We start from the raw sequence: 24766 nt of genomic DNA on the forward strand, positions 1-24766 counted from the left end.
GCTTTTAGTAAAAAAAGAACTTCAGTGCTTTTATAAACTTGATATTTTTCCACAAAGAAAATCTTAAATACTGTCAGATGTACAAAATGAATTTAATAGCACTTAATCCATACCAACAGTTAAAGGAATCAAAAATCTAGTGTAATGTAATTCTCCAAACTGTAATTATTGACTTATTAAATTCCAACAATCAGGGTCTAAATAAAACATGCATTATTTATATCAAAGCCAACTCTGATGTTCGGTATTTTTTCTTCAATAAGATTTCAGAAAGAAAAAGAAAAAAAAAAAAAAAACACAGTTACAAATCCATCCCCTCATTTTCCACATCCTGAAATGATTCCATTTTCTTCAAGGAGAGCTGTTGCAGCCTTGATGTAAAGCATTTATTTGAGCCATTTGGCTCTATGAAAACATGCTCACGGCCTCTGGGGTCTGGACACCCTCACAGGGATGCTGTTCTAGACGGGTTTGGAGCTAGTTGTGCATGCAGCTCGTGTGAGGGTGGAGGGATGCATTTGGAAGTGAATCAGGATGCCGGTTATTCAGTGACAGATATAGGGAGGTGCCTGGAATTTTAAAAAGTGCATTGTGCACACTGGCAACCTAAGGCCCAGACTGCTTGACCAAAAAGTCAAGGTTATTTTTTGTAATCTAAAGGAAAGGTTACAGACTAAGCAGTCATTTAGCAAACATCTTTATCCAAAGTGACTTACAGCTCATGGCTCACTCCTTACAGGGATCAGATCAGTAACTCTTCAACTACTAGCTTTATGCAGAATTGTAGGGTTGGTTTGAATTTATAAACAGTGTTTTTAGTGAAACAATCAAAGCTGTACTGAGTCATAGCTTTTAAGCTGCATTTTTAGCAGTGGTTTCAGTTTAGCAGTGTGTTCTAGGCAGGTGAACTCATAAACTCACAAATGCAAAACCAACTTTCAAAAATATACTTGCAAATACAAATTAAACTCACAAATGCAAATTTAGAAACTCCCAAATGTAAACTTGCAAGTACAAATTCAAACTTAGAAACTCACAAACTTAAAAACTCTCAAATGTAAACTGTCAGGTACAAATTCAAACTTAGAAACTTAGAAACTCAAAAAATCATAAATATAATCTCACAAGTACAAATTCAAATGCATAACTCACAAATGCAAACTAAAAGACTCTCAAACATACACTTATGAGCACAATGTCAAACTCATAAACCTTCAAACACAAACTCAAAAGCAAGCTCACAAACTTGAACTCAACAACTTGCAAGTACAAATGCAAATTTAAAAAGTTTCAAATGAAAACTTGCAAGAACAAATTCAAAACAACAAATGTATATACACAGTCAAAAACCTTCAAACTGGGAAGTACAATTCAAACTCATAAACCCTCAAAAGCAAAGTCAAAATTTTCAAATGCAAACTCACAAATGCAAAAATTCTTGAAAGTAATCTCGAAAGTTCAATTTAAAATTCATAAACTTAAAAAATGCAATCCCAGAAACTTTCAAACATATACTTGCAAATACAAATTCAACCCCATAAACTCACAAATGCAAATTCAGAAACCGTAAATGTGCAAGTAAAAATCAAAACTTATGACCTGAAAAAAAATCTGAAGTACAGATTCAAACTCATAAACGATCAAACGCAAATTAAAAAAAATGCACAAACGCAAAGTCACAAACATGAACTCAAAAACTCTTGAATATAAACTCACAAGTACAAATTCAAACTTACAAACTCAAAAACTCAGAAACTCTCAAACTTAAGATGTCAAGTACAAATTCTAAATTATAAACTTAAATTATAAACTTAAAAAAAAGTTCACGTACAAATTCAAACTCAAAAACCTTCAAACGCAAACTCAAAACTGTCAAATGCAAACTCAAACTGGAACTCAACAACTCACATGTAAAATCGCAAATACAAATTCAAATTCAAAAACTCTCAAATGAAAACTCGCAAGAACAAATAAGAAACAATAAAGTTACATACACAAAGTCAAAAACTTTCAAACGTCATCTTGGAAGTACAATTCAAACTCATAAACCCTCAAAGGCAAACTCACAAACGCAAAAACTCTTGGATGTAATCTCACAATTACAATTTCAAACTCATAAACTCCAAAAAACCAAACAACAACAACAAAAAAAAAAAAACTTACACTTGCAAGTACAAATTTAAACCTATGAACTCACAAACATTAACTAAAAAAACTCAGAAGTACAGAGTCAAACTCAAACAATTCCAAATGCAAATTCACATACTCAAAACCTTAAAAACTCTTGAATAAACTCAAAGACTTGTCAACGCAAACTCACAAATGTGAATGTAAAAACTCTCAAACGTACCCTTGCAAGTACAAAGTCAAACTTTAAATCACACCAACATAAACTGAAAAACTTGAAAGAACAGATTCAAACTCATGAACCATTAAATGCAAACTCAAAAACGGACAAATGCAAACTTACAAACTCAAAAACTCTCAAACCTAAACTCAACATATTGTAAATTCAAACTCTCAAATGGTATTTTAAACACTCTTAAACTTAAACTTCCAAGTTCAAATTCAAACTTATAAACTTTTTTTTAGAAACTAAAAAAATCCTAATATAAACTCACAAATACTCATAAACCTTCAAATGCAAACTCAGAAACTGTCAAATACAAACTCACTTGAACTCAACAACTCCCACACGCAAAACCGCAAATGTAAACTCAAAAACTCTCAAATGAAAACTTGCAAGAACAAATTCAAACCAACAAACATACATACACAAAGTCAAAAACTTTCAAACTTAAACTGGGAAGCACAAATCAAACTCATAAACCCTCAAATGCAAACTCAAAAAAATCTCAAATGCAAACTCACACGTGAACTCGCAGGTGTAAATTCAAACTGATAACCTCACAAATGCAAACTCAAAAACACTCCATCGCAACCTCAAACACTCTCAACTGCAAACTCACAAACAAATCTAAACTCTCGAATACACACTCACAAACGCACTAAAGCCAGTAGTGCTCTTAAACAAAAATTCCCAACTATGCTAAAACTGATTAAAAAAATAATGATAATAAATTTCTTTGTTGCTAAATATGAAATAAAAAACATGCACCTAAAAATAAAAAAAAAAATAATTATAAAAATAAGTATATAAATGCACATTTCCCAACAACATTCTCCAGTTGCTACATGGTTAGTTTAGTGTTTTTTTTTGTTTTGTTTTTTTCACACTAGTCTCATGATAGACAAGTATAATGTTTAAGCTTTGTAGCTGTACTTTCAAAATCTTGGATTCAACATTTATCTCAGCATTAGGCCAAGCCAAATAGGCACCAAAAATCTTTTATGCTGCAAGTGCATTATTGCAAACACAATTTGGAAAGTTATTATCTGTGGTAATCAACAACGTGTCACTATAGTGTAGCTTAAGTTGCATTTACCATGAAACACTCCTCTTAAATGTATTAAGTGTAAAGGAACAACATCGCATAAGAGTAAAGGATATTTTATGTGTTAATAATCTTACATTGGCCTGGACTATAATCAGATAGCGAGTTCTCTCCTCGTAGTTCAGCCGCTCTGCCAAAACAATATTTCCCGACAGAGTCCCAGCAACACGCACGGTCCTGTTCGATATCTAAAACACAGAGACAGAGAAAGACAGCACTGCATTTCAATAAAACATTGCAGTTTGAAAGTTCACTCGTAAAGTCACAGCTTTAAATTAATCATTAATTACAGTGAAAAACTTGAGTGTAACTGTAGAAGGTCTGTTTGATCGAATGAAGTACCGGGTCATTTGGGTTGTACTGAATGGCGTATTCGATCTGGCCGTTTGGTCCGTCGTCGATGTCCGTGGCTCCGTTGTTTCCTGAGAAGCCGGTGAAGATGGTGGTACCGACTGGAGTGAGCTGGAGAGATATCATTAAAAAACACATGAAACAAACATCAGACACCGGCTATATGCTTGTGTAACAACACAGAAGCTCTGACAGGCCTCAGATGTGACCCATCTGACCCAGATAGTGTGCATGTGTGTGTGTTCCTTCTGGATCCCCTTAGAAGACAGACTAGACAGGGACAGAAGAGGAAGAAAGAAAATACAAAGAAAAAGCGAAACAAAGAGAAGACAACAAAAAGCCAAAGTCAAAACGGAAGGAGACAGAGAGCGAGCAAAACCTGCACATACGCCTGCACACAAATACACACACTACTGATATTAAAATAACAGGTTAGGGTCATTCTACAACTGCGGTGGCATTTCCATCTGCTATTTTATTCGGAAAAGTAAACTCAATAATAATACACAAAACCTACCGTGCTATATTAATGAATTTTCTTTCTTATTTCATAGGTCTCATTAAACATAGTAGGATTTTAAAAAATGCATTAATGATTTACTCATGGCTGGCATGTTCAGTGAAGTGGTGTTACATATAATTAAAGATAATAAGAACAAATAACATCAGAGACAGTACATTTATTAATAAATCGATTGTGGTGGAAGACATTACAAAGACAAAAATGCTAGTATTCATTTTTTTTTTTTGAACCTTTTACAAATAATTAATTGTAATGCTTGTATTATCTTTTGATCAACATTGCTGGATTAATCACTTCTGCTTGTATTATTCTCATTTGCAATTTGCTTTGGATAAGAGAGTCTGCCAAACGAATAAATGAAAAAAGGCATAACAGATGACAGATTTAAATTAGGAAAAAAAAATGGCAAACTCACTGGTTGGTTCCCTCATCGCTCATGAATTTTTTTTATTCTAAGAAATAATCAGATAAAATAAAAAATGAAAACAAAACTAATATAAGATAGGGCATATAAGACATACTCCGTGTAAGACATTAAAATCAGTAATAAATATATTTAAAAAAATTATAAATAACATTTTAGCAAGTATATTTATCTATGTATGTATGTGTGTATATATGTATCTGTGTATATCTTTATACACACACACACACACACACACACACACATATACACACACATATATATATATATATATATATATATATATATATATATATATACACAGACACACAATAAAGCAGTTTTTTGTATGTGTTAGCAAATTTTTAATTATAAATTTTTAATTATAAACATATACATATATACACGCACATATAGATTCATATACGTGTGTGTGTGTGTGTGTGTGTATTATATTACATAGATTTTTGTTGCTAAAACATAACAAAAATAGCTAAATATTTGTTATAAAATACATGAAATGGCACATTTTAATAATATAAAAAAATCTAATATTAAAAAGATAATATAAAAAATTGAATTGATAAAATATTAGTTTGTAAATATATGTAATATATATTATTATATATAATTAAAGACACACACACATAAAAAATTATAAGTGAAAATACTGATATTTTCTACTAAAACTACTTTTTTCTACATTTTAGCAAAAAATAACTAAATGTGTGTGTGTGTGTGTGTGTGTGTGTGTGTATAAAATATAATTTAAAAAGTATTAAATATATTTTTATTGCTAAAACGTACTAAAAATAGCTAAATATTTGTTATAAAATACATATGGCAAAATTAAAATAATATAAAAATATTAAAAATCTAATAATAAAATAGATACACATATGGCAAATTGAAATAATATAAAAATGTTACTTGTAATTTACATAAATACATTTGTTATTAATTTTAAAGTATTATAAGGAGTGTGATTACAATTAAATTTAAATTATACAATTATATTAAAACTATAAGTCTGAATGTTGCCTTGAAATATAAATGGGACATTTTCGGGAAATTCGTAAAATAGGTCGAATGTCTTTTTTTTAAGTCAAAATTAGGTTTTCATTAAATTATTATTCTATAATGTCTTGTCTATCATCTCTGAAAATATCTTGCCAAAACGCACTTGTTTAGTGCAGAAAAACAGTGATTTATTGCAGCAAGCAGAAATGACTGTGTCTTTCTCATATGTTAAGAACGTGCTGCTGAGGTGCTTTCCCTTAACACCACAAAACAGTTAACCTATCAAAATAAACCACGTAACATATTTAATAAAGGCATATCAATGAACATTCCCCGCCAGTCCTGTGTAAACTATGGCATGCAAAGTTTTGTTTATTGTTTAATGCACACTTAAACAATCTTACCCATCTCAGTCTGCTCAATCTTTGCGATGTCAGTGCCTTAAACAATGTTATAATGGACTATTTCACATTAAGAGATAAAGGATCGGATGATGAAGTTACTAAAGAGGAGTCCGATGACGGTCTATTTTACGCACAGTGCGTGAACAGCTGCGCTGCGCTCGCTTTTTTAAATGTAAACTACAAGGTACACTATTCGTGCTATCTAAACATACAAGGGGTGATCAAAAGTTCAGAGTCTACGTCCATGATAAACAACAGACTGTCTTCTTCAAACTGTCCTCTTCAACGTAATGTTCGCGTAAAGATTTTTACAGTTTTAACTCATGTATTTTTTAATTTGAAAGTCTTTCTGTTGTGACCACAATTGTACCATGTCCCTTGCAATTTGCTCTGTGCTGGAAAACATGAAAAACACACCAAGCCAATGTTAAAGCATGGTACACTGAATAATTGAAGACGCAGTATCAGCCTCTTTCGCACATCAGGCATGAAGCCGAAAAGGACTGACAATCTAGTGCTAATCTCATCTTGCTTGGAATTCTGAGGTCGATGTCAGCATGTCTTAAGGACTAAAATTCACACGTAAAACCTCTCTCTCCCACACATACAGTACCAGTCTGCCTCTGGGGCTCCACATCACCCAGAAAACCCATGAGCCAAGTCACGGCCCTTTTGGATCAAAGGCAACTCACATGATCGCATCCGCCCCCAAATGCAAATACTACCTGATACTTTCCCCTTCCCGCCCCGCACCCCTCATCACTTCACTGTATTTCTCTCCCTCTCTTTCTCGTTTTACATATACTTGAGGAGAAAGGCAGGAAGAAAAAGGATGACAGCATAGTTGACTTCAAGGAGAGGAAGCAGATTGACAAGCATAAAGAAGCCAAGCTTTTACACACTCAACACGTACCCGCTCACGAAAGATATTCAAACGTATTCCAAATAAATGAAAGCCATTAAGTTTAAAAATAGTCCCCATATCTGCACTTGTGGAGAGGAGGGTCAAGCGCGTGTGTGCGTGCATAATTTTAAGTATAATTTTGAGCCGATGCCAAAAGGGGATGGTTTTAGATCTGAATTACTGATGGAGCACGCCAACAGACTATACAATGACTTCATATTTGTCGGCTTCACTCTCTACTCTCTATTCATTCATGAGCGCCGTTTTATGCCTGTGTTGATGTATTTCTTATTTAAACAGTACATTTCGAAGGGCTTGTGTCAGGTTATAACCATAATTTGTCGACAAATTATCCTTTAGAAATCATTCTAATATGCTGATTTGATGCTCAAAAAACATTTCTTATAAAGAATTTTTAAGAGATCTAATTCTTTTCAATGGTGAAAGCAATCGTGTTGCTTAATATTTTTGAATATTTTTCTATTCTTAAATAGAAAATTCAAAAGAACAGTATTTATTTGAAATATAAATCTTTTGTATTATAAAATAAAATGTATCTTTTGTAAAATAAAATAAAAATAACAACATTTTTTCAATGTTTTCTTTGTTATTTTGCCAAAATAACACATACCACCCACTAAATTAAACACCAGCCATAATTAACATGATAATGCATACATTTAAATAAATCAATAATATAAATTAAACATAATAATGCATCATTGCTGAATAAAAGTATTAATTTTATTCATGTAAATAACTAAATAACAATAAAAAATATTAAACTAAATTAAACTTTTGAACAGTAGTGTTTGTTTGTTTGTTTTCTTTGTCTTTTTTAATTTCATTCCAGAAATAAAATAAAATAAAATAAAATAATTTGAACTTTCAAAACTTTTTTTTGTAATTACTGGCTCATTGGTCTTTGTCTGTTTAAATTTCATTCCAGAAAAAATAAAAAATAAAATAAAATAAAAAATAAAGTGAAATAAAATAAAATAAAATAAAATAAAAAAAGTTACTGACCCCAAACTTTTGAACTTTCAAAACTTTTTTGTAATTACTTACTGGTTCATTGGTCACACTGCATTGTCAGATCCACCACAATGCTCTATGCTCTGTTGTATTGCACATTTTGTCAAATGAAAAATAGAAAATTTGCATACTAAGCACATTCAACTGAAACTGAATTGACAGAGACAGAGACAGAAAGTAAATGAGGCAGTGCATAAGTGATCAGGCCTCACCTCATTAACTGATACATAGTAACGAGGCTGCTGGAAACGAGGCGTGTTGTCATTTCTGTCCCTCACGACTATCCGTACTTCATGCAGAATAACCGTTCCCACCAGCTCGTTGGTGCACTGAACCTGAACCACGATGGTGGTGATGTAACTGGGTGGCTGGAAGAAAGCACAAATACAGGGGTTTACAGAATATAAAGAAAACACTTTTGCACAACAAAAAACAGTACAAAGCAAATTATAAATCATGACAAGGCCCTTGCAGATGAGATGTGACAGCTGAAAACATATATTCATGGCAACATTCATTCAATGCAACGTATGGTAATGCTACCCATTTGTGATATATGCAAAAGCAATGGCCATAGATCAATAACATTAGGGTATCCAGCAATAGCAAAGTGCATTAACAATGCAGCCTGGATGTGTGAATGCGCAAGATTACATATCTTAACAATGCAAACAGGATTAATGTCAAGTCTGCTCATTCTCTTTGGGATAAATAAGGTGTTTGGCCTCAAGTACTCTGAATAAAACAAACAGTAGAGCTGTTGAGGGAAGTGGCTGAATCCCACAAAGCCTTGTAAAGAGGATGAGGAGAAGGAAGAGGAGGGTATGTCCTGTAATCACTATCCAATAGTGTCATAAAAGGCCTGTCACTAACACAATGCTTCTTAGACGAGCACACAGACGTGTGGGGCTAGCAAGCCTCTTTATAGAAGATTGGTGTAATGTACAGACAGACAGTATAAGAGGGAGGAGATGAAGCACTTGTGGAAAAAGGAATTGGAGAAATCGCAATGCTCATATTGAGGCTGTAGGAGTAAAATCTCCTGCCTTTTGATGGAGGACTTGGCTGTTCTTGTACTGTAGAACAGTACACTGCACTTCAAGCACAGTCGAATATAGCCAAAAACCTTATTAAAATACATCTAAATGAAGATGAAGTCTCAGGAGATCCTGTTTGCTCACATTTTATGAATCCGAAATGACTGTAAAAACTTAAAATGCAGGCAAAAAACTATATAAAAATGTTTTGGTCTTGTTTTCTGGTAAAAACAACAAAAACAATAAAATAATAAAAATAAATAAATACATAAATAAATAAGTAATAAAAATAGAAAGAATAATTACTATCTGACTAATGAATGAATAATTATAATTAACTGTATGTCTACATATCTAAACCAAACACAAATGGCAAATTATTTTCAAGCAAAACCTTTACTAAATGTTGCTATGTTTTATACCAAAGCAAATAAATAAATAAATAAATAAATAAAGATAATATCTTTCAAAAAGTTCATGAGATTTTTTTTATACAAATGGCAAATTATTTTCAATCATAAACCTCATGAAATTTAGTTATATTTATTTATACTAAAATAAAATAAAATAAAATAATAAAAGATAATATTGAAAAGAAGCAAACTTGCATGAGATTTTTTCAAATATTTAATAATATTTAATATAATATTTAATACTTATTATAAATAAATAAATAAAACAAAACAAAATAAAATGTTATATTTATTTACACTAAGGCAAAAAATAAAATATCTAAAAGAAGCAAACTTGCATGAGATGTTTTTTTTTACTTTTATGTCAAATTATTTTCAATCATAAACCTCATGAGAGTTTGTTCTATTTATTTATACTAAAGCAAAAATAAATAAATAAATAAATAAAATAAATAAAATAAAATAAAATAAAAGACAATATCTAAAAGAAGCTGAGATTTTTTTGTTTTACACAAATGGCAAATTATTTTTTGAATTTTTACTTTGTGGAGGTAAACATGTTGTCAGAGATGAGAAGGGATGTCGTTGAAAGCCCTTCTTTGATTAAAGATTATGAGGGTGCATGAATTTAAGAAAATTAATGATGTGCATGGATAAATCATTTATAATAAACACTGCAATATTCCATTTTTTTAGATTAAAAACAAGAACTGTCCATTTTAATTTCATGGTGACTTTAGTATCTCATGCAATTTTGCTTAAGCATATTTATCATGATTTAAGGATGTTAAAATATTTTACTGGAAAGAGAAACATACTGATTAAGAAAATGTTGCCGTTCTGTGTGGCTGTCATGATCTCATTCCGGTGACGTATGTGTGTTCGCTGCCAGTCGGGACAGAATTTAATGTAGCGCTTTTGTTTGTCTTACAGACTTCAGGCAGTCTGCCATATAAATATATATGCATCCGTTTGTGCCAGCCAAAGGACAACAGCAGCAATATGTTATTTCTGACAGAATGAGTGTGTTTGTTTACTCACGTCTCGGTCCAGCACTCGTCCGGTGCTGTTGAGATACAGTCTCTGCAGCGCAGAGTCAAGGATAACCCAGTAGTCGTAGTTGTCCAGCAGCGTCAGAGAGATGGTTCTATCCGGATCCTGAGCACGACCGTTGATCTGCATGTTTTCCACCAGAACGGTACCTAAAAGAAGTTCAAGAAACTTGAGTTTCAAGGTGCATGATAGGAGACTGACCACCCTGTGTAACACAAAAAGTTCAAGTAATAAATACGCATAATAATAGCAATGATGATTTCCGTATGAATAAGTAATAGTTGTAAATCCTCATTCTGTACAGATTCATTAGCGTCCTCTCTTGGCTCATAAATATCTGTGTATGAGAAGCTGATTATGTAAGAATGTGAAGGTCATAATTTCAGCATGTGTTAATGTATGGTTGGCTGAGTTCTCGCCTCTCCTCCAAGATAATTACACTTCATTTTATGCTTCAATGTGTTACAAATTATTTGAACTCCTTTTGAATCCCTGCAGAAAACACAAAATAATAAGTCCTCACAGAGCACGAACCACCATCCAGCGCTATTCAATTAGCCTTCCTTGAGGTCCAGGCTCTACGTTTACCTTCCGACAAAGGTTGGGACAATCATAACAACCATGTTTGTAAAAGAAATGAATATTCCTAAAATACGCTTTTTCACCGGAACGGATAACATTATTTAAGAGCCGTTATTTGAGAAAACATTTACCTGAGAGCCAGCTTAATCTGAGGTTTCTAAGGGGACTAATAAGAAAGACAGGGGCTTAAGCACCCTTAAATAAAGCCTGGAATCGCCTGTGATTCATTATAAATGTTCAGGCTGGCAGCTGTGTGACCTTGCAAAAAGAAAGAAATAAGAAATCCTGAAAAAAATCAAAATGGTCTCTCCAAGCACATAACCTGTACAGCATAAAAATACTGAACTGACTTCATCTGCAAAACAAACGCCGCATTACAGTTGAAAAATGCAAATGAAATGCGGATTTAAACCTGAAACTTCGCCATGGTCATGTCAATCAGTATTCCTGCTATTAATTAAAACTGTGTAAATGCACCAAAATAGTAAATATATAAATAAACAAACATTTTAATAGATGGGAAATTCCATGCAAGGGCATCCAGGAACATTTCTGAGTTTATGCAAACAAATAATTGAAAATAATTTAAATTAACAAACTTTGGTGACAGAAATTTAATTTTGGGAACTATTTCAAATCACAAGATACACAACAAGGCTGCTGTGAATATATCAGAAATGCTAATAAACGGCCCAGCACTCTAATCTTCCCAAATAACAGCATCAAGTGCAACCAAACCATTAATTAGTGAATTAAAACAATTTTCCATAAAGCAAGATTTGACCTAGTGACCTCTCGTGCTGAAAAGAAGCCTATTTCTTAGATCCATAAAATCTCACATTCATGTAGGAGGCTTGAGATGCTTTAAGACTGAAAACCAAGAAATCGCCCCTGGCACAAACAATAGTATTCATCCAGAACTAGAGTTCAGAAAGCTGGTCAGATTTTTTTTTTCAGAGCTCCTGCATGCATTCATAACAACACTAAGCCCTCTTCACATCCCATTAAACTCTTGATGTTCTTGTCCACTTGAAGTACCAGCATGTATAGCTTTAGATCTAACTGCAGCAAGCGTGTTTGTTTGTTTAACAGCATGAACTGTATTAACTGTTAGTGCTGGATGATATGGTACATTCAATAAACATGCAATTCTGTAACAAAAGTATGCAACACTGAATATAATGTGCTTTTTTGCCCATTAAGTTTGCTAAGAAAACAACATTAGACTAATTCCATGATCCTTCATTGTCTTGCGACTTGCTAGTACGAAAGCATTAAAATAGATGTTTTAAATGCTGTTTCTTCATCACAGCAGACATGGAGAAATTCAGTATTACATCACTTGCTCATCAATGGAGCCTCCGCAGTGAATGGGTGCCGTCCGAACGAGAGTCCAAACACGTGATAAAAAAAAATCCACAAATGTGACCCTAGACCACAAAACCAGTCATAAGGGTCAATTTGAAATCACGAAAGTTGAATAAATAAGATTTCCATTGATGCATTTTTGTTAGGATAGGACAATACTTGGCTGAGATTCAAATATGTGAAAATCTGGAATCTGAGAGTGCAAAAAAAAAAAAAAAAAAGGGAAAATGGCCTTTAAAGCTGTCCAAATGAAGTTCTTAGCAATGCATATTACTAATCAAAAATTAAGTTTTTATATATTTATTGTAGGAAATTTACAAAATATTATCATGGAACATGATCTTTACTTAATATCCTAATGATTTTTGGCATAAAAGAAAAATCTGTAATTTTGACCCATACAATGTATTGTTGATTATTGCTACAAATTGCTACTTACAGGGTTTCTGCAGGTTTTATGAGGGTAAATTTAAGACTTTTTAAAGACCTTTAAGACCAACTAAAGAAAAATTAAAAAAAATCTAAGAGAAAACAATACATAAAATATGTTCTCTAAGTATAGTTCAAGTTTTACTTTCACTCTCAAATTAGCAGCAATTTCAGCAACTAGCAATTGTTAATATCAGTTTTCCCGCTTTTCCTCACTTTCCTTCGGTAAAAGCGCACATTTTACTTTCACTTTCAAATTAGCGCAATTCGACGTCAAGCAGTTGTTTGTTTTTAGTCCGTTTGAGTTTTCCCTCTTTTCTTTACTTCCTTCGGTTTTAAGTAGCTTGTAAAAGCGTTGTGCGCATTTTACTTTTACTTTTAAATTAGCGGCATTAACATAAACTTTTATTAACAAAACTAATAAAAACACAATTTTATACACCTAATTAAAAAAAAAAAAAACGTACCCAAAGTTTAAATAGGTATACAAAACAGAAAATCAGTAAACACTGTCAGGGCTCAACACTAAGGATTTTTTCCACTGGCCCAATTGGGCCAGTGGTTCAATTTTCTACTTGCCTGGTCAAGATTTTCACAAAAAAATAAAATAGTTGCTGTTATCATTGTTTTTGACCCATGCTATCTTTTATTTTAATAAATAAGCTTATATGACATCAAAATTTACATACCAGTTAAATTGTACAATTCTCGATTTCAGTTTGGATTTCACAGCAAAACCTACTAGCCTAACATAAAATTCAAACATTATTTGTTTGTTCAAAAATTATTTTATGATTATTATTTTATTACAAATAAAATGATTCTTTAGGGAAAAACAGCAGACGAACAGAATGAACGCAAATTCAGTCTCTGTTACCAGGTGGCGCTTATGGAATAATGATACAAGTTGTTTTCCTTGGTTACCGCTGTAAACACAGCAGCGCCGTGCTTATGAACGCAACTTTAAATGCATTATACAGAGGCAAATAAAAAAGAAAATGGCATGTAAACATTTCTTAAAACAGTCAGTTCATCTCAGAGATACTTTCATATAAACACCGTTTCAATATTTAGGATAATATTTCCAATATTTTGCACATTGTGAACCGAAGCAACAGGTTCGTCAACTGTCCTGAGCGTCTTTCACACTGGCCCCGGGCCATCAGGCACTCCTTACTGTTGAGCCCTGACTGTGTAACTAAATAAATAAGAAACATAGAACTTCTATTAGCAAAACGAATAAAAAAACTTGTAAGCACGGCATACACCTTGATATATATATATAAAAACTTCCACTATCACCTTAGATAAATGGCAGAAGTCAACAGGCTTTTCAAAATCCAAAATATTTTTAAATCAGGCGCATTTCGTTTTGAAACTCTTCTGCCATAGTCTTGTCTTTCTCACCTCTCTCTTCTTGTCAGTCAGCTCAACTCACTCTCTTCAGGTGATAAATGAAATCTGATCTGTGACGCGTTGTTCAGCACACTGCATTGAGCAGCCGTGTCCAGTTTTAATTGTATTGTCTGTTCTCTAACTGAACTAAATGATTTTATTACTATAAAAAAAAAAAAGACAAGTCCTTTGGGTGACTGACAGATGAAGCAGCACATACTGCCATCTACCGTGTATTGTTTAATGATTATTGAGCAACCTAAGCCTTGTAGCACAGAAATTACACTTTGCTTCACTTTAAAATGAAACACATGAGGAAACAGTACCTCACGAAAAAATTAATGCCATGATAATATGAATTTAAGACTTGCTGTTCTGATTTAAAGCCTTTCCAAGACCTTAATTCACGGAAAAGTGACTTTTTAAGACTTTAATACCCGCTGAAACCCTGTACTTATGACTGGTTTTGTGGTCCAAGGTCACAAATAATCCACGTATCAGCCATGGAATCTCATTCTGACGGCACCCATACACTAATAAGGATCCATTAGTGAGCAACTGATGTAATGCTATGTTTCTCCAAATATTGATATTATCTGAAGCAGAAGAATGTGCTTGAATAGTCACAATAACAACATTTGTACAGCCAATTCCAAAACCAGTGAAATTTCACTTTGGGAAACAATCTTTCTTGTTGCAGTTGCATTTTGGTGATGCTAGTAGAGCAGAAAGTATACACTTCAGCTTTAAGTGAGTTAGCCAACAGCCCATATCCCCGAGAAATTCAGCCCTAACAGACATCCGACGCCGTCAGACATAGACAGACTCTGAGGCCCTGATGTTTACCTCCAATATTACCTGAAAGGAAATCCATGACCTGAGCGAAACCACCCCTTGGCATGTGAGCCGAGCAAAAACACATCATCCACGAGTGAGGGCAGATGCGAGGATCTCTGTGTAAACAGCATCTCAGTAGCTCAAGCGAGGGGTCGCAACACGCCTGCTGTCCGTCAGTCTCAGAAAACCCATCCCGCACCAGCTAATATCAGCTATTAGAGCGGTCAGGAATATAGAACAGCGTTAATATATGGCTCCTGTTGGATTACTTTTTAATACCGTTGGATTTGTCACATGGATGAAACTGTAAGGAAATTGGGAGGAAAATGGCTCCTTTGATTCACGTCTGCACACTGGAGAAAATCAAATGCTATTAAAAGGGATCTCACACCAGGCACGGCGGAGACTCGAGGGAACGCATACACGCACGCACACGCCACACACACCAAATCCAAGGCAGCTTCTCAGAAACCTTTTCACACCCATAACCAGGTGTGAGCTTGTGCTCCGTCGCACACGTGCAGATTTTCCACATCTATTCCTGAACAACCCGGCGAACGGCATCATTAGTGGTGTTTGCTAAAGCAAAATTACTATTATTTAAACTTTACCGCATAACCGTTTATGCTTCTGACACGAATGATACCTCAAATCCTGCAGCTTGCTAAAAAGAGGTGTACTATTACCTTTTTAAGTGATTGGAATTTTTCTTTGGTGGTGCATAATAGAACAGATGAAAAACCCATATACTAATACTGTATATTGAAAGAGAGACTTAAGCAATATTTAGAGATCAGAATTTCATAGAGATTTGGTGGTTTCTTAAAACCTGGTTTGGTTTGAGATTGTCGAACTCTAACTGACCTTTTGGCCTGGTCAATCTGATGCTTAGACGTTTGGCCTCCTGCTCTCCCAGCCTGAACAGCTGACCAAAAAAAAAAAAAAAAGTCTGCAAAATTAAGCAAAAATATGTCTGTCTGTGTATGGAATCTATGTATTCCATCACTGAATAAAGAAAAAAGAGGAAATTGTGACTTTTTTGCTCACAATTCTGACACATAAACTCATAATTGTGGAAACTGTGAAAATTTCAAGTTTATTGCTTTATTTTTTGCAATTTGCACAATTACAAGTTTTCTCAGAATTGCATGTTTGTAACTCGCAATTGCAAGTTTATATCTCACAATTCTGAGTTTTTTCTCACGATTTTAGGATATAAACTCACATTGTGAGTTATAAAGCCCAGTTCTAAAAGACTGACTTTTTTTCTCAGAATTGTGAAATATAAATTTGTAATTGTGCAAATTGTGAAAATTGCAAGTTTATTGCAAATTGCGAGTTTATATCTTATAAATCTGACTTTATTTTTTACAATTTGCACAACTGCAAGTTTTCTCAGAATTACATGTTTGTATTTTGCAATTGTGACTTTTTTTCACAATTGCAAGTTTACATCTCATAGTTTTGACTTTATTTTTGGCAATTTGCACAATTATGAGTTTTCTCAGAATTGCATGTTTGTATCTTGCAATTTCAAGTTTATATCTCACAATTCTGAATTTTTTTCTCTTTTTTTTCCTCATAATTTTGAGACATAAACTCACAATTGTAAGTTATAATGTCTAGTTCTAAGGGAAAAAGGACTAACTTTTTTCTCAGAATTGTGAGATATAAACTTGTAATTGTGCAAACTGCAAAATTTGCAAGTTTATTGCAAATTGCGAGTTTATATCTTTTATTTTTTTTATTTTTTGCAGTCTGCACAATTACGATTTTTCTCATAATTGCAAGTTTACATCTCGTAATTCTGATTATTTTCGCAATTTGCACAATTATGAGTTTTCTCAGAATTGCATGTTTGTATCTTGCAATTGTGACTTTTTCCCCCCTCACAACTGCAAGTTTACATCTCGTAATTCTGATTTTATTTTTCACAGTTACGAGTTTTCTCAGATTTGCATGTTTGTATCTCGCAATTGGAAGTTTATTCCTCGCAATTCTGAATTTTTTCCTCACAATTTTAAGATTTTAAACTCACAATTTTAAACTCACAATTGTGAGTTATAAAGTCCAGTTCTAAGGGAAAAAGGATTGACTTTTTTTCTCAGAATTGTGAGATATAAATTTGTAATTGTGCAAATTGCAAAAATTGCAAGTTTGTTTGTATCTCACAATTGTGACTTTTTTTCTCGCAATTGCAAGTTTAAATCTTGCAATTCTGACTTTTTTCTCAGAATGTTGAGATATAAACTTAATTGTGAGTTATAAAGTCCGGTTCTAAAAGGGAAAAAAGATATTTTTGAGATACAAACTCACAGTTCTGAGAAAGAAGTCACAACTGCAAGAGACTTTTTTTTTTCTCAGAATTGCAATTGCAAGTTTATATTGTGTTACTGACTTTATATCTGATATATATGAGAAAAAAGTCAGAATTGCAACATATGAACTTGTAATTGTGAGAAAAAAAGTCAGAATTGTGAGATAAAATGTCACAATTCCCTTTGTGTAGTTTTTATTCAGTGGCGGAAACGGGATTCCATATCTATGTGATCAATCATATGATTTTATTTGTTTATTTACTTACTTTACATACTTACAAAAATCTATATAATATCAGAAAATAATAACTAAATATATTTTTTAATTATAGATGATAATAATAATAATAATAATAATAATAAATCTTTAAAAAAATGTAAATAAAATAATTTGTATAACTGATATTCATGGATGTCCTAAATGCTCTAAGATTCTCTTTTGCTGGCGATAGCCGGGTTTATCAACACTTCTCTTTACAAGTATAGGAAGATGAGTATGTTGCGTTCCCAACTTCATGTTACAATCAACCCAAACTTAGAGCAGATGTAGCGATGAGCTTATGCAGAGCAGCTTTTACCTCAAACCAAGCCGCTCTAAGACACTGAACAACACAATGTAGCATTCCATTCTAATACACGCAGCACACATACTGTTTAAATTAAATCACAGCCATGTGATAATTCATACTATCCATATTGCAACTTTGCTTTTATTATTTTGCTTAAACATGCAACAAGACTTAGAACTAGTTTAGGGCTGGTTTAAGCAAAACTGGATCCCCAAGAAAAGGTTTGTAGGGGGCAAGAACCACTCACGCTTTCTTGAAAAATGATTACTCTCTGCCAACTTATTTGATTTGCCTTCCGCCAGCCAAAGAAGTTCGTGCCAATCACTACTAAAACAGAAAAATCCAAAAGGGGACACAGTTGTTGTTTGACAGCGAAAGCAGGTCCAATTTAAACTGATGCTTATTTGAATGCAGAAATGAGCTGTCATCCTCTTGTTGTGTGTGTGTGATTGTATTGTGTTCAGACGCCTCATGAGGCTGAGCTCTATTAAAGGAGACCTGAAGCCTGTGAGTGTGAACTGCAGGAAGGATATGAAATCCAGCAGAATCGATTGGGAGAGAAATCGAATTTGATGTGAAAATCTTAGAACATCACGTTACCCTATTGATGAAAATCTTTGTTCGTCGCCTGCCTCTGCAGAAGAGTCCTACTGTCACAAAATCATTACAGCACGGGGTTGCGTAACTGGCTTTAGCTTTCAATCATTCAGGACAACTGCAAGCAATCAGATACCTCTCCATCATAAAGCACGAAAATTTGATTGTATTTAAGCGACACTGGAAGACTCCCCAAAGAAAAGAAAAAGATCAAATGGTTCTCTTGTTGTTTCTCTAGGCAGCATTGCGATTAAATGGAGACCTCGTCCTCAAACTGTGTCCTCATTTATTCACCCTCTTGTCGGTACCAACCCAAATCACTTTATTTTTCCTGTCAAATACAAAATTCAGACATATTAGCTTAAGCTGCAACAAAAGTATCACAGAAGTCACAAAGTTTGTCATAAATCTACACTTTTAGTATATTGGTATCCATTTCTCATTTACACTCACAGACAAATATCAGCACCCTTGCAATTCTGTCAGAAAATGCAACTCTTCTCTTAGAAAATTGTTGCAGTTGCAAATGTTTTGGTACTCACATGTTTGTTTGTTTTTTTGCATTGGAAAAACACAAAAGAACAGAGAGAGAAAAGTCAAATCTGATACAATTCCACACAGAACCCAAAAAAATGCACCGGACAAAATTGTTGGCACCCTTAACTTAATATTTGGTAGCACCCTCTTTGGAAAAAATAACTGAAATCAATCGCTTCCTGAGTTTCTTACACCTCCCTACTGGAATTTTGGAACACTCTTATTTTGCAAACTGCTCCTGGTCATTCAGATTTGAAGGATGCCTTCTCCCAACTGCTGTTTTGAGATCTCTCCACAGGTGTTCTATGGGATTCAGATCTAGACTCATTGCTGGCCATTTCAGAACTCTCTTTGTTTGTAACCATTTCTGAGTGATTTTTGAAGTTTCGTGTCATTGTCCTGCTGGAAGACCCATGACCTCAGGTGGAGACACAGCTTTCTGACACTGGCCACTACGTTGCGCCCCAAAATTCTTTTGTAATCATCAGATTTCATAATACCGTTCACACAGTCAAGGCATCCAGTGCCAGAAGCAGCAAAGCAACCCCAAAACATCTTTGAACCTCCACCATGTTTGACTGTAGGGACTGTGTTCTTTTCTTTGAAGGCCTCATTTTTTTTCTGTAAACAGTGCCATGATGTCCTTTACCAAAAAGCTCTACTTTTGTCTCATCTGTCCACAGTACGTTCTCCCAGAAGGATTGTGGTTTGTCACATAAATTTTGGCAAACTCCAATCTTGCTTTTTTATGCCTTTCTGTCAGCAGTGGTGTCCTCCAGGGTCTCCTACCATAGCATCCCTTTTCATTCAGATGGCGACGGATAGTGCGAGCTGACAGTGTCGTACCCTGTGTCTGCAGATCAGCTTGAATTTGTTTGGAAGTTAATCAGGGTTCTTTATCCACCATTCTAACAATCCTACGTTGTAATTTTTCATTAATTTTGCTCTTCCGTTCACATCCAGGGAGGTAAGCTACAGTGCCATGGGCTGTAAACATCTTGATGATATTGCGCACAGTGGACACAGGAACATTCAGATCTCTGGAGATGGACTTGCAGCCTTGAGATTGTCCATGTTTTTGCACATTTTTTCTTTCAAATTCACAGACAACTCTTTACACTTCTTTCTTTTCTCCATGCTTAGTGTGACACACAACACAAAGGCTGAGTCAACTTCTCCATTTTAACTTGCAAGTGTGATTACTATATTTCTGTTACTTGCCACAGGTGTGTCTAAATACAAATTTGAGGAGCATCACATGCTTGAAAAGCAATTATTTCTTACAATTTTGACAAGGTGTCAATAATTTTGTCTAGTCCATTTTTGAGTTCTGTGTGAAATTTGATCAAGTTTGACTTGTGTTATTGCAGTGCAGACAAAACAATAAGCAAATACCAAAACAAATACCAAGTGTTGCATTTTCTATTCATTTTCTTCATTTTCTTCTTTTTGTCCATGACTGCACTAGCAATTTCTCAAGGAATCTAAGAAGATGAAATTTAAGAAGAAACAGACAGTCTCAAACCAAGTTGATACTTCAGTACAACATAACCTAGAGTCTTATTAAGTCTCCTGAGCTCTAAAAGAGCAACTTATGGGCAATAGACTCTACCTTTGGGTCATGATGAGTGGCCAGAGGGCCTTTCTATCCAAACACACATACACACACAGTCTGCGGTAAACAGTCTAACCTCTAACCTGCCCGTAAATCCATCATACCGTAAGACCTCTGAGATGCACCGCAAGTCATTACACGGCTGCAGACTTTGGGTTTTAAGACTTGTCCTCCTCTCTTAGACACACAATGATGTGTGACTTCCTCCGTAAAGTCCCAGAGTTAAATACATCAGGAGAGGGTAATCTTATTTTGAAGTGTAAAGCTCTTTGGGGAGTTGTATGGTGCCGTCTCCTCAGACCCCTAGAGGACATGGGTCTCATTCAAGAGTGATGGTCCCTTGCCGCCTGTGTGTGCAGAAGACTAGAGAAGTGTAAAATCATTACTGAAGTTCTGAACCACAGATTCAACATTTCTGGCAATATATAATACTAATAATCAGGAAACAAATTAAGTGGGCAAGGGGGGAAAAACAAAACAAAACAAAACAAAAAGGACAATTATAAAAGAAATCTGTTAGGGCTGTAAAATCGATAAATCGCAATTAATCGCATCCTACACACACACATACAGCTGTTCAAAAGTTTGGGATTGGTAAGATTTTTAAAGACGTTTCTTATGCTCATCAAGACTGCATTTATTTGATCTAAAATACAAAAAAAAAAAAAAACAGTGAAACAGTGTAGTCTTGTGAAACATTATTGCAATTTAAAATCATGGTTTTCTATTTTAATATCAATGTTGGAAACAGTTGTGCTGCTTAATATTTTGGAAACACTTAAGGGGGAATTTTTAATAAAATTAAATTAAATAATTAATTAAATAAAATTAAATAATTAAATAATTGTTAATTTTAATAATTTAACACATCCTTGCTGGAAAAAAAATGAATAAAAGAAAAAAAAAAAAAAAAGAATGAGTGACCCCAAACATTTGAAAGGTAGTGTATATTACAAAAGATTTCTTCTTTAAATAAATGCTGTTCTTTTTAACTTTTTATTCAAAGAATCCTGAAAAAAAAATTAAGAAAAATTACAGGTTCCAAAAAAAATATATTAAGCAGCAAAAACTATTTTCAACATTGATAAAAAATAAAAATAAAAATAAATAAAAATCTTTAAAATATATTAAAATAGTAAACCATTATTTTAAATTGCAAAAATATTTCATAATATTTAATTTTATTTTCTGTATTTTTGATCAAATAAATGAAACTTTGATGAGCATAAAAACCTTCTTAAAAACATTAAAACATTACAAATCTGTCTGATCCCAAACTTAACTGAAATTATTTTAAGAGCAAATGACTGTTTTTGTTAAAAAAAAAGGCAGTAACGCATTCTATATATATATACATATATATATATGGATAGATAGATGGAATGCATTATACACACACACACACACACTGTATATAACATGTATTTTAGTTTACTGAAAAAAATACTACAGTTTTACAAATATTAAAGAATATTGTTATTGCTATTATTAGTAGTAGTATTACTAGTATTATTATTATTATTATTATTATTACTATGGTGATGACTGGGAGGTTTAGGGAAAATGTATATAATTCATGAATATAAATGTAAATGTCACAATCCAAACAAAATCTCTTTTTTTTCATTGTAAAAAATACAATTCCTCATTTTATTTCTATTGACTTTGGGGTAAACTATAATCTCACATGTTTTCATGTCTCATTCAATTTGTATTCAACCTTTAAGATGAAAGAAACCTATTTCGTAATGAAATAAAGTCACCTGAGGGGGGAAACAAATACAGAGAGATATTTTTGTAAAGGTCTTTGCGCTTTGTTGTGTATCCTCTGTCATGTGACATTAGAAAACCTGACCCCCGCTGTCACACTGACCTATTAATAAGAGAGACTGATTACTGTCATTACCATAACACAGTGTGCGTATGAATAATCAGACCGCAGGAACACACCTTTCGCCTTGAAGCTCCTGGAACTGTAAGCATCAACATCTTGAACTCAACACGATGGGATTTCACCTTCGGAATTACACAAAAGAGCGATTTGCGGATAAGATGTTAATGGCTGCTTTCACGAGTGCAAAACGCTGCCAAGCTGCCGTGAACAGCTGTGTGGACTCATGTGCCAGCCTCCGTGTGGCTTTCACATCATGATTTGGTTAAAGTCATCCTGCTTCCAATTATCAGCTAAATGTCAGAGTCACAGCATTCATCCATAGAGAAGAAGACAAAATCACGAAAAACAGAACAGACTGGGTGTGATGGATTTAGGTGAGCATCTGTGAGGAAAGCCATGGTCAACAAGTGCAAGGAAAGCAGCGAAACGTGACGCCTTCTGAAGCCCGGATAGATTGATGTACTGTAGTTTGCCTAGGAATATAAAGTCAACAATGGCTCCGTTCCAAAACCTAGAGAGCTGCCTTGCTGCTATATGTAATCCTGCCTTCCTAGGGTATCTTAGAAGTCATCACGTAAGTAATTATGCTGTCTACCTTTAGGAACAGCGTCTGCGTTGAGGAAGCCATGACGCCTACATAGGCAGCTCACTAGCTTCCAGAACCCAGCCATAAACATGAATGATTTTTACAAGCCCAATAAGTAGCTACTCAATCAGCAGATGGATGGAGTTATCTCAGTGTGATTGAGTGGAGCTTGTTTTTCATTTGTTTTCGGGAGACGTTTTTAATTTTGGGAGGTTGTGCAGGTCTAATAAGAGGATGATTAGAGAGGACGGGACGAATCAGTCAGACCCGAGACACTTTAATGAAAGTAAAGATCTACAGCACAAGCCAATATCTACCGCTCACTGAGGAGGAGACCCAGGAAAAACAATTGCTGTCTTCAACAACGACGAATGCATTACGTTTCAGTGACTAAATTGTTATTGGCCAGTATTATAATTACTTTAAATTATCATTTGTGTGATAAGGCCCGTATTTCATTCAGATAATATCATAAATCATATTAAGGCTTATTATGTGGCTACATGGAATACTTTGCCATCACAGGAATACATTACATTTTTTAAATATATTAAAATAGAAAAAGTTCTCTTCAGTTGTATATCATATCAATTCTCTCTCTCTCTCTCTCTCTCTCTGTATACAGGTGCATCTCAATAAATTAGAATGTCATGGAAAAGTTCATTTATTTCAGTAATTCAACTCAAATTGTGAAACTCGTGTATTAAATTAATTAAATGCACACAGACTGAATTAGTTTAAGTCTTTGGTTCTTTTAATTGTGATGATTTTGGCTCACATTTAACAAAAACCCACCAATTCACTATCTCAACAAATTAGAATGTGTCACGAATCTGGTCGGTGTCCCGTTGTCCACTCACCACCAGATGTCACTCTCGCCTCACCTACACACTCTGACTGTCACTTTGCATCTCGGACTGCATCTCCCATCCTCCACCGCTCTGATTGCGTCAGCCCCCGTGACCAATCAGGCGTTCTATAAAAACCCCGGTCCTCCTCAGTGCACTTCACGGTTGGTTGAATTATTGTATTGTTGTTATTGTTAGCGTTTCCTAGTTTCCTCGTTCCTGGTTCCTGGTTTTGTTCTCCCGCCTGGTTATCTCTTCTGGACTGTCTAGCCGCCTGCCTTTTGGTCTCTCGCTCTCGTTTATTGGATTGTTCTCTCCTACTGCCTGTGATATTCCTGTCTGCTCCCGTCTCGACCCTGCCTGTACGACCATGTCTTTGTCTAGTAGTTTCAATAAAAGCTCGCATATGGATCCGCTCGCCTCACGTCTCTCACTCCGCGTAACAGAACCAACCGTCACAAGAGGATCCAGCAGCTTTTCACCCGGGCATTCTGCAGATATGGACACCGACAGGACTTTATTCCGGATCAAACAGAGATCACACACACTCGAGCAGTATACCCGTGAGTTCATTTCCATTTCAAATTATTCCA

General features: G+C 34.3%; 1 protein-coding gene across 1 annotated transcript in view; it reads right to left on the reverse strand.

The window, feature by feature from the left end:
- The window catches only part of pcdh15a (protocadherin-related 15a), a 274694-nt gene that overhangs the window by 142271 nt on the left and 107657 nt on the right, over positions 1-24766 (reverse strand). Inside the window, 4 exon segments of the mRNA XM_051125245.1 lie at positions 3533-3643; positions 3798-3917; positions 8308-8463; positions 10587-10747. Of these exon segments, the coding sequence (XP_050981202.1) occupies positions 3533-3643; positions 3798-3917; positions 8308-8463; positions 10587-10747 (548 nt within the window).

The sequence above is a fragment of the Labeo rohita genome, chromosome 13 (genome assembly GCF_022985175.1).
Source record: "Labeo rohita strain BAU-BD-2019 chromosome 13, IGBB_LRoh.1.0, whole genome shotgun sequence".
Taxonomy (NCBI): Eukaryota; Metazoa; Chordata; class Actinopteri; order Cypriniformes; family Cyprinidae; genus Labeo; species Labeo rohita.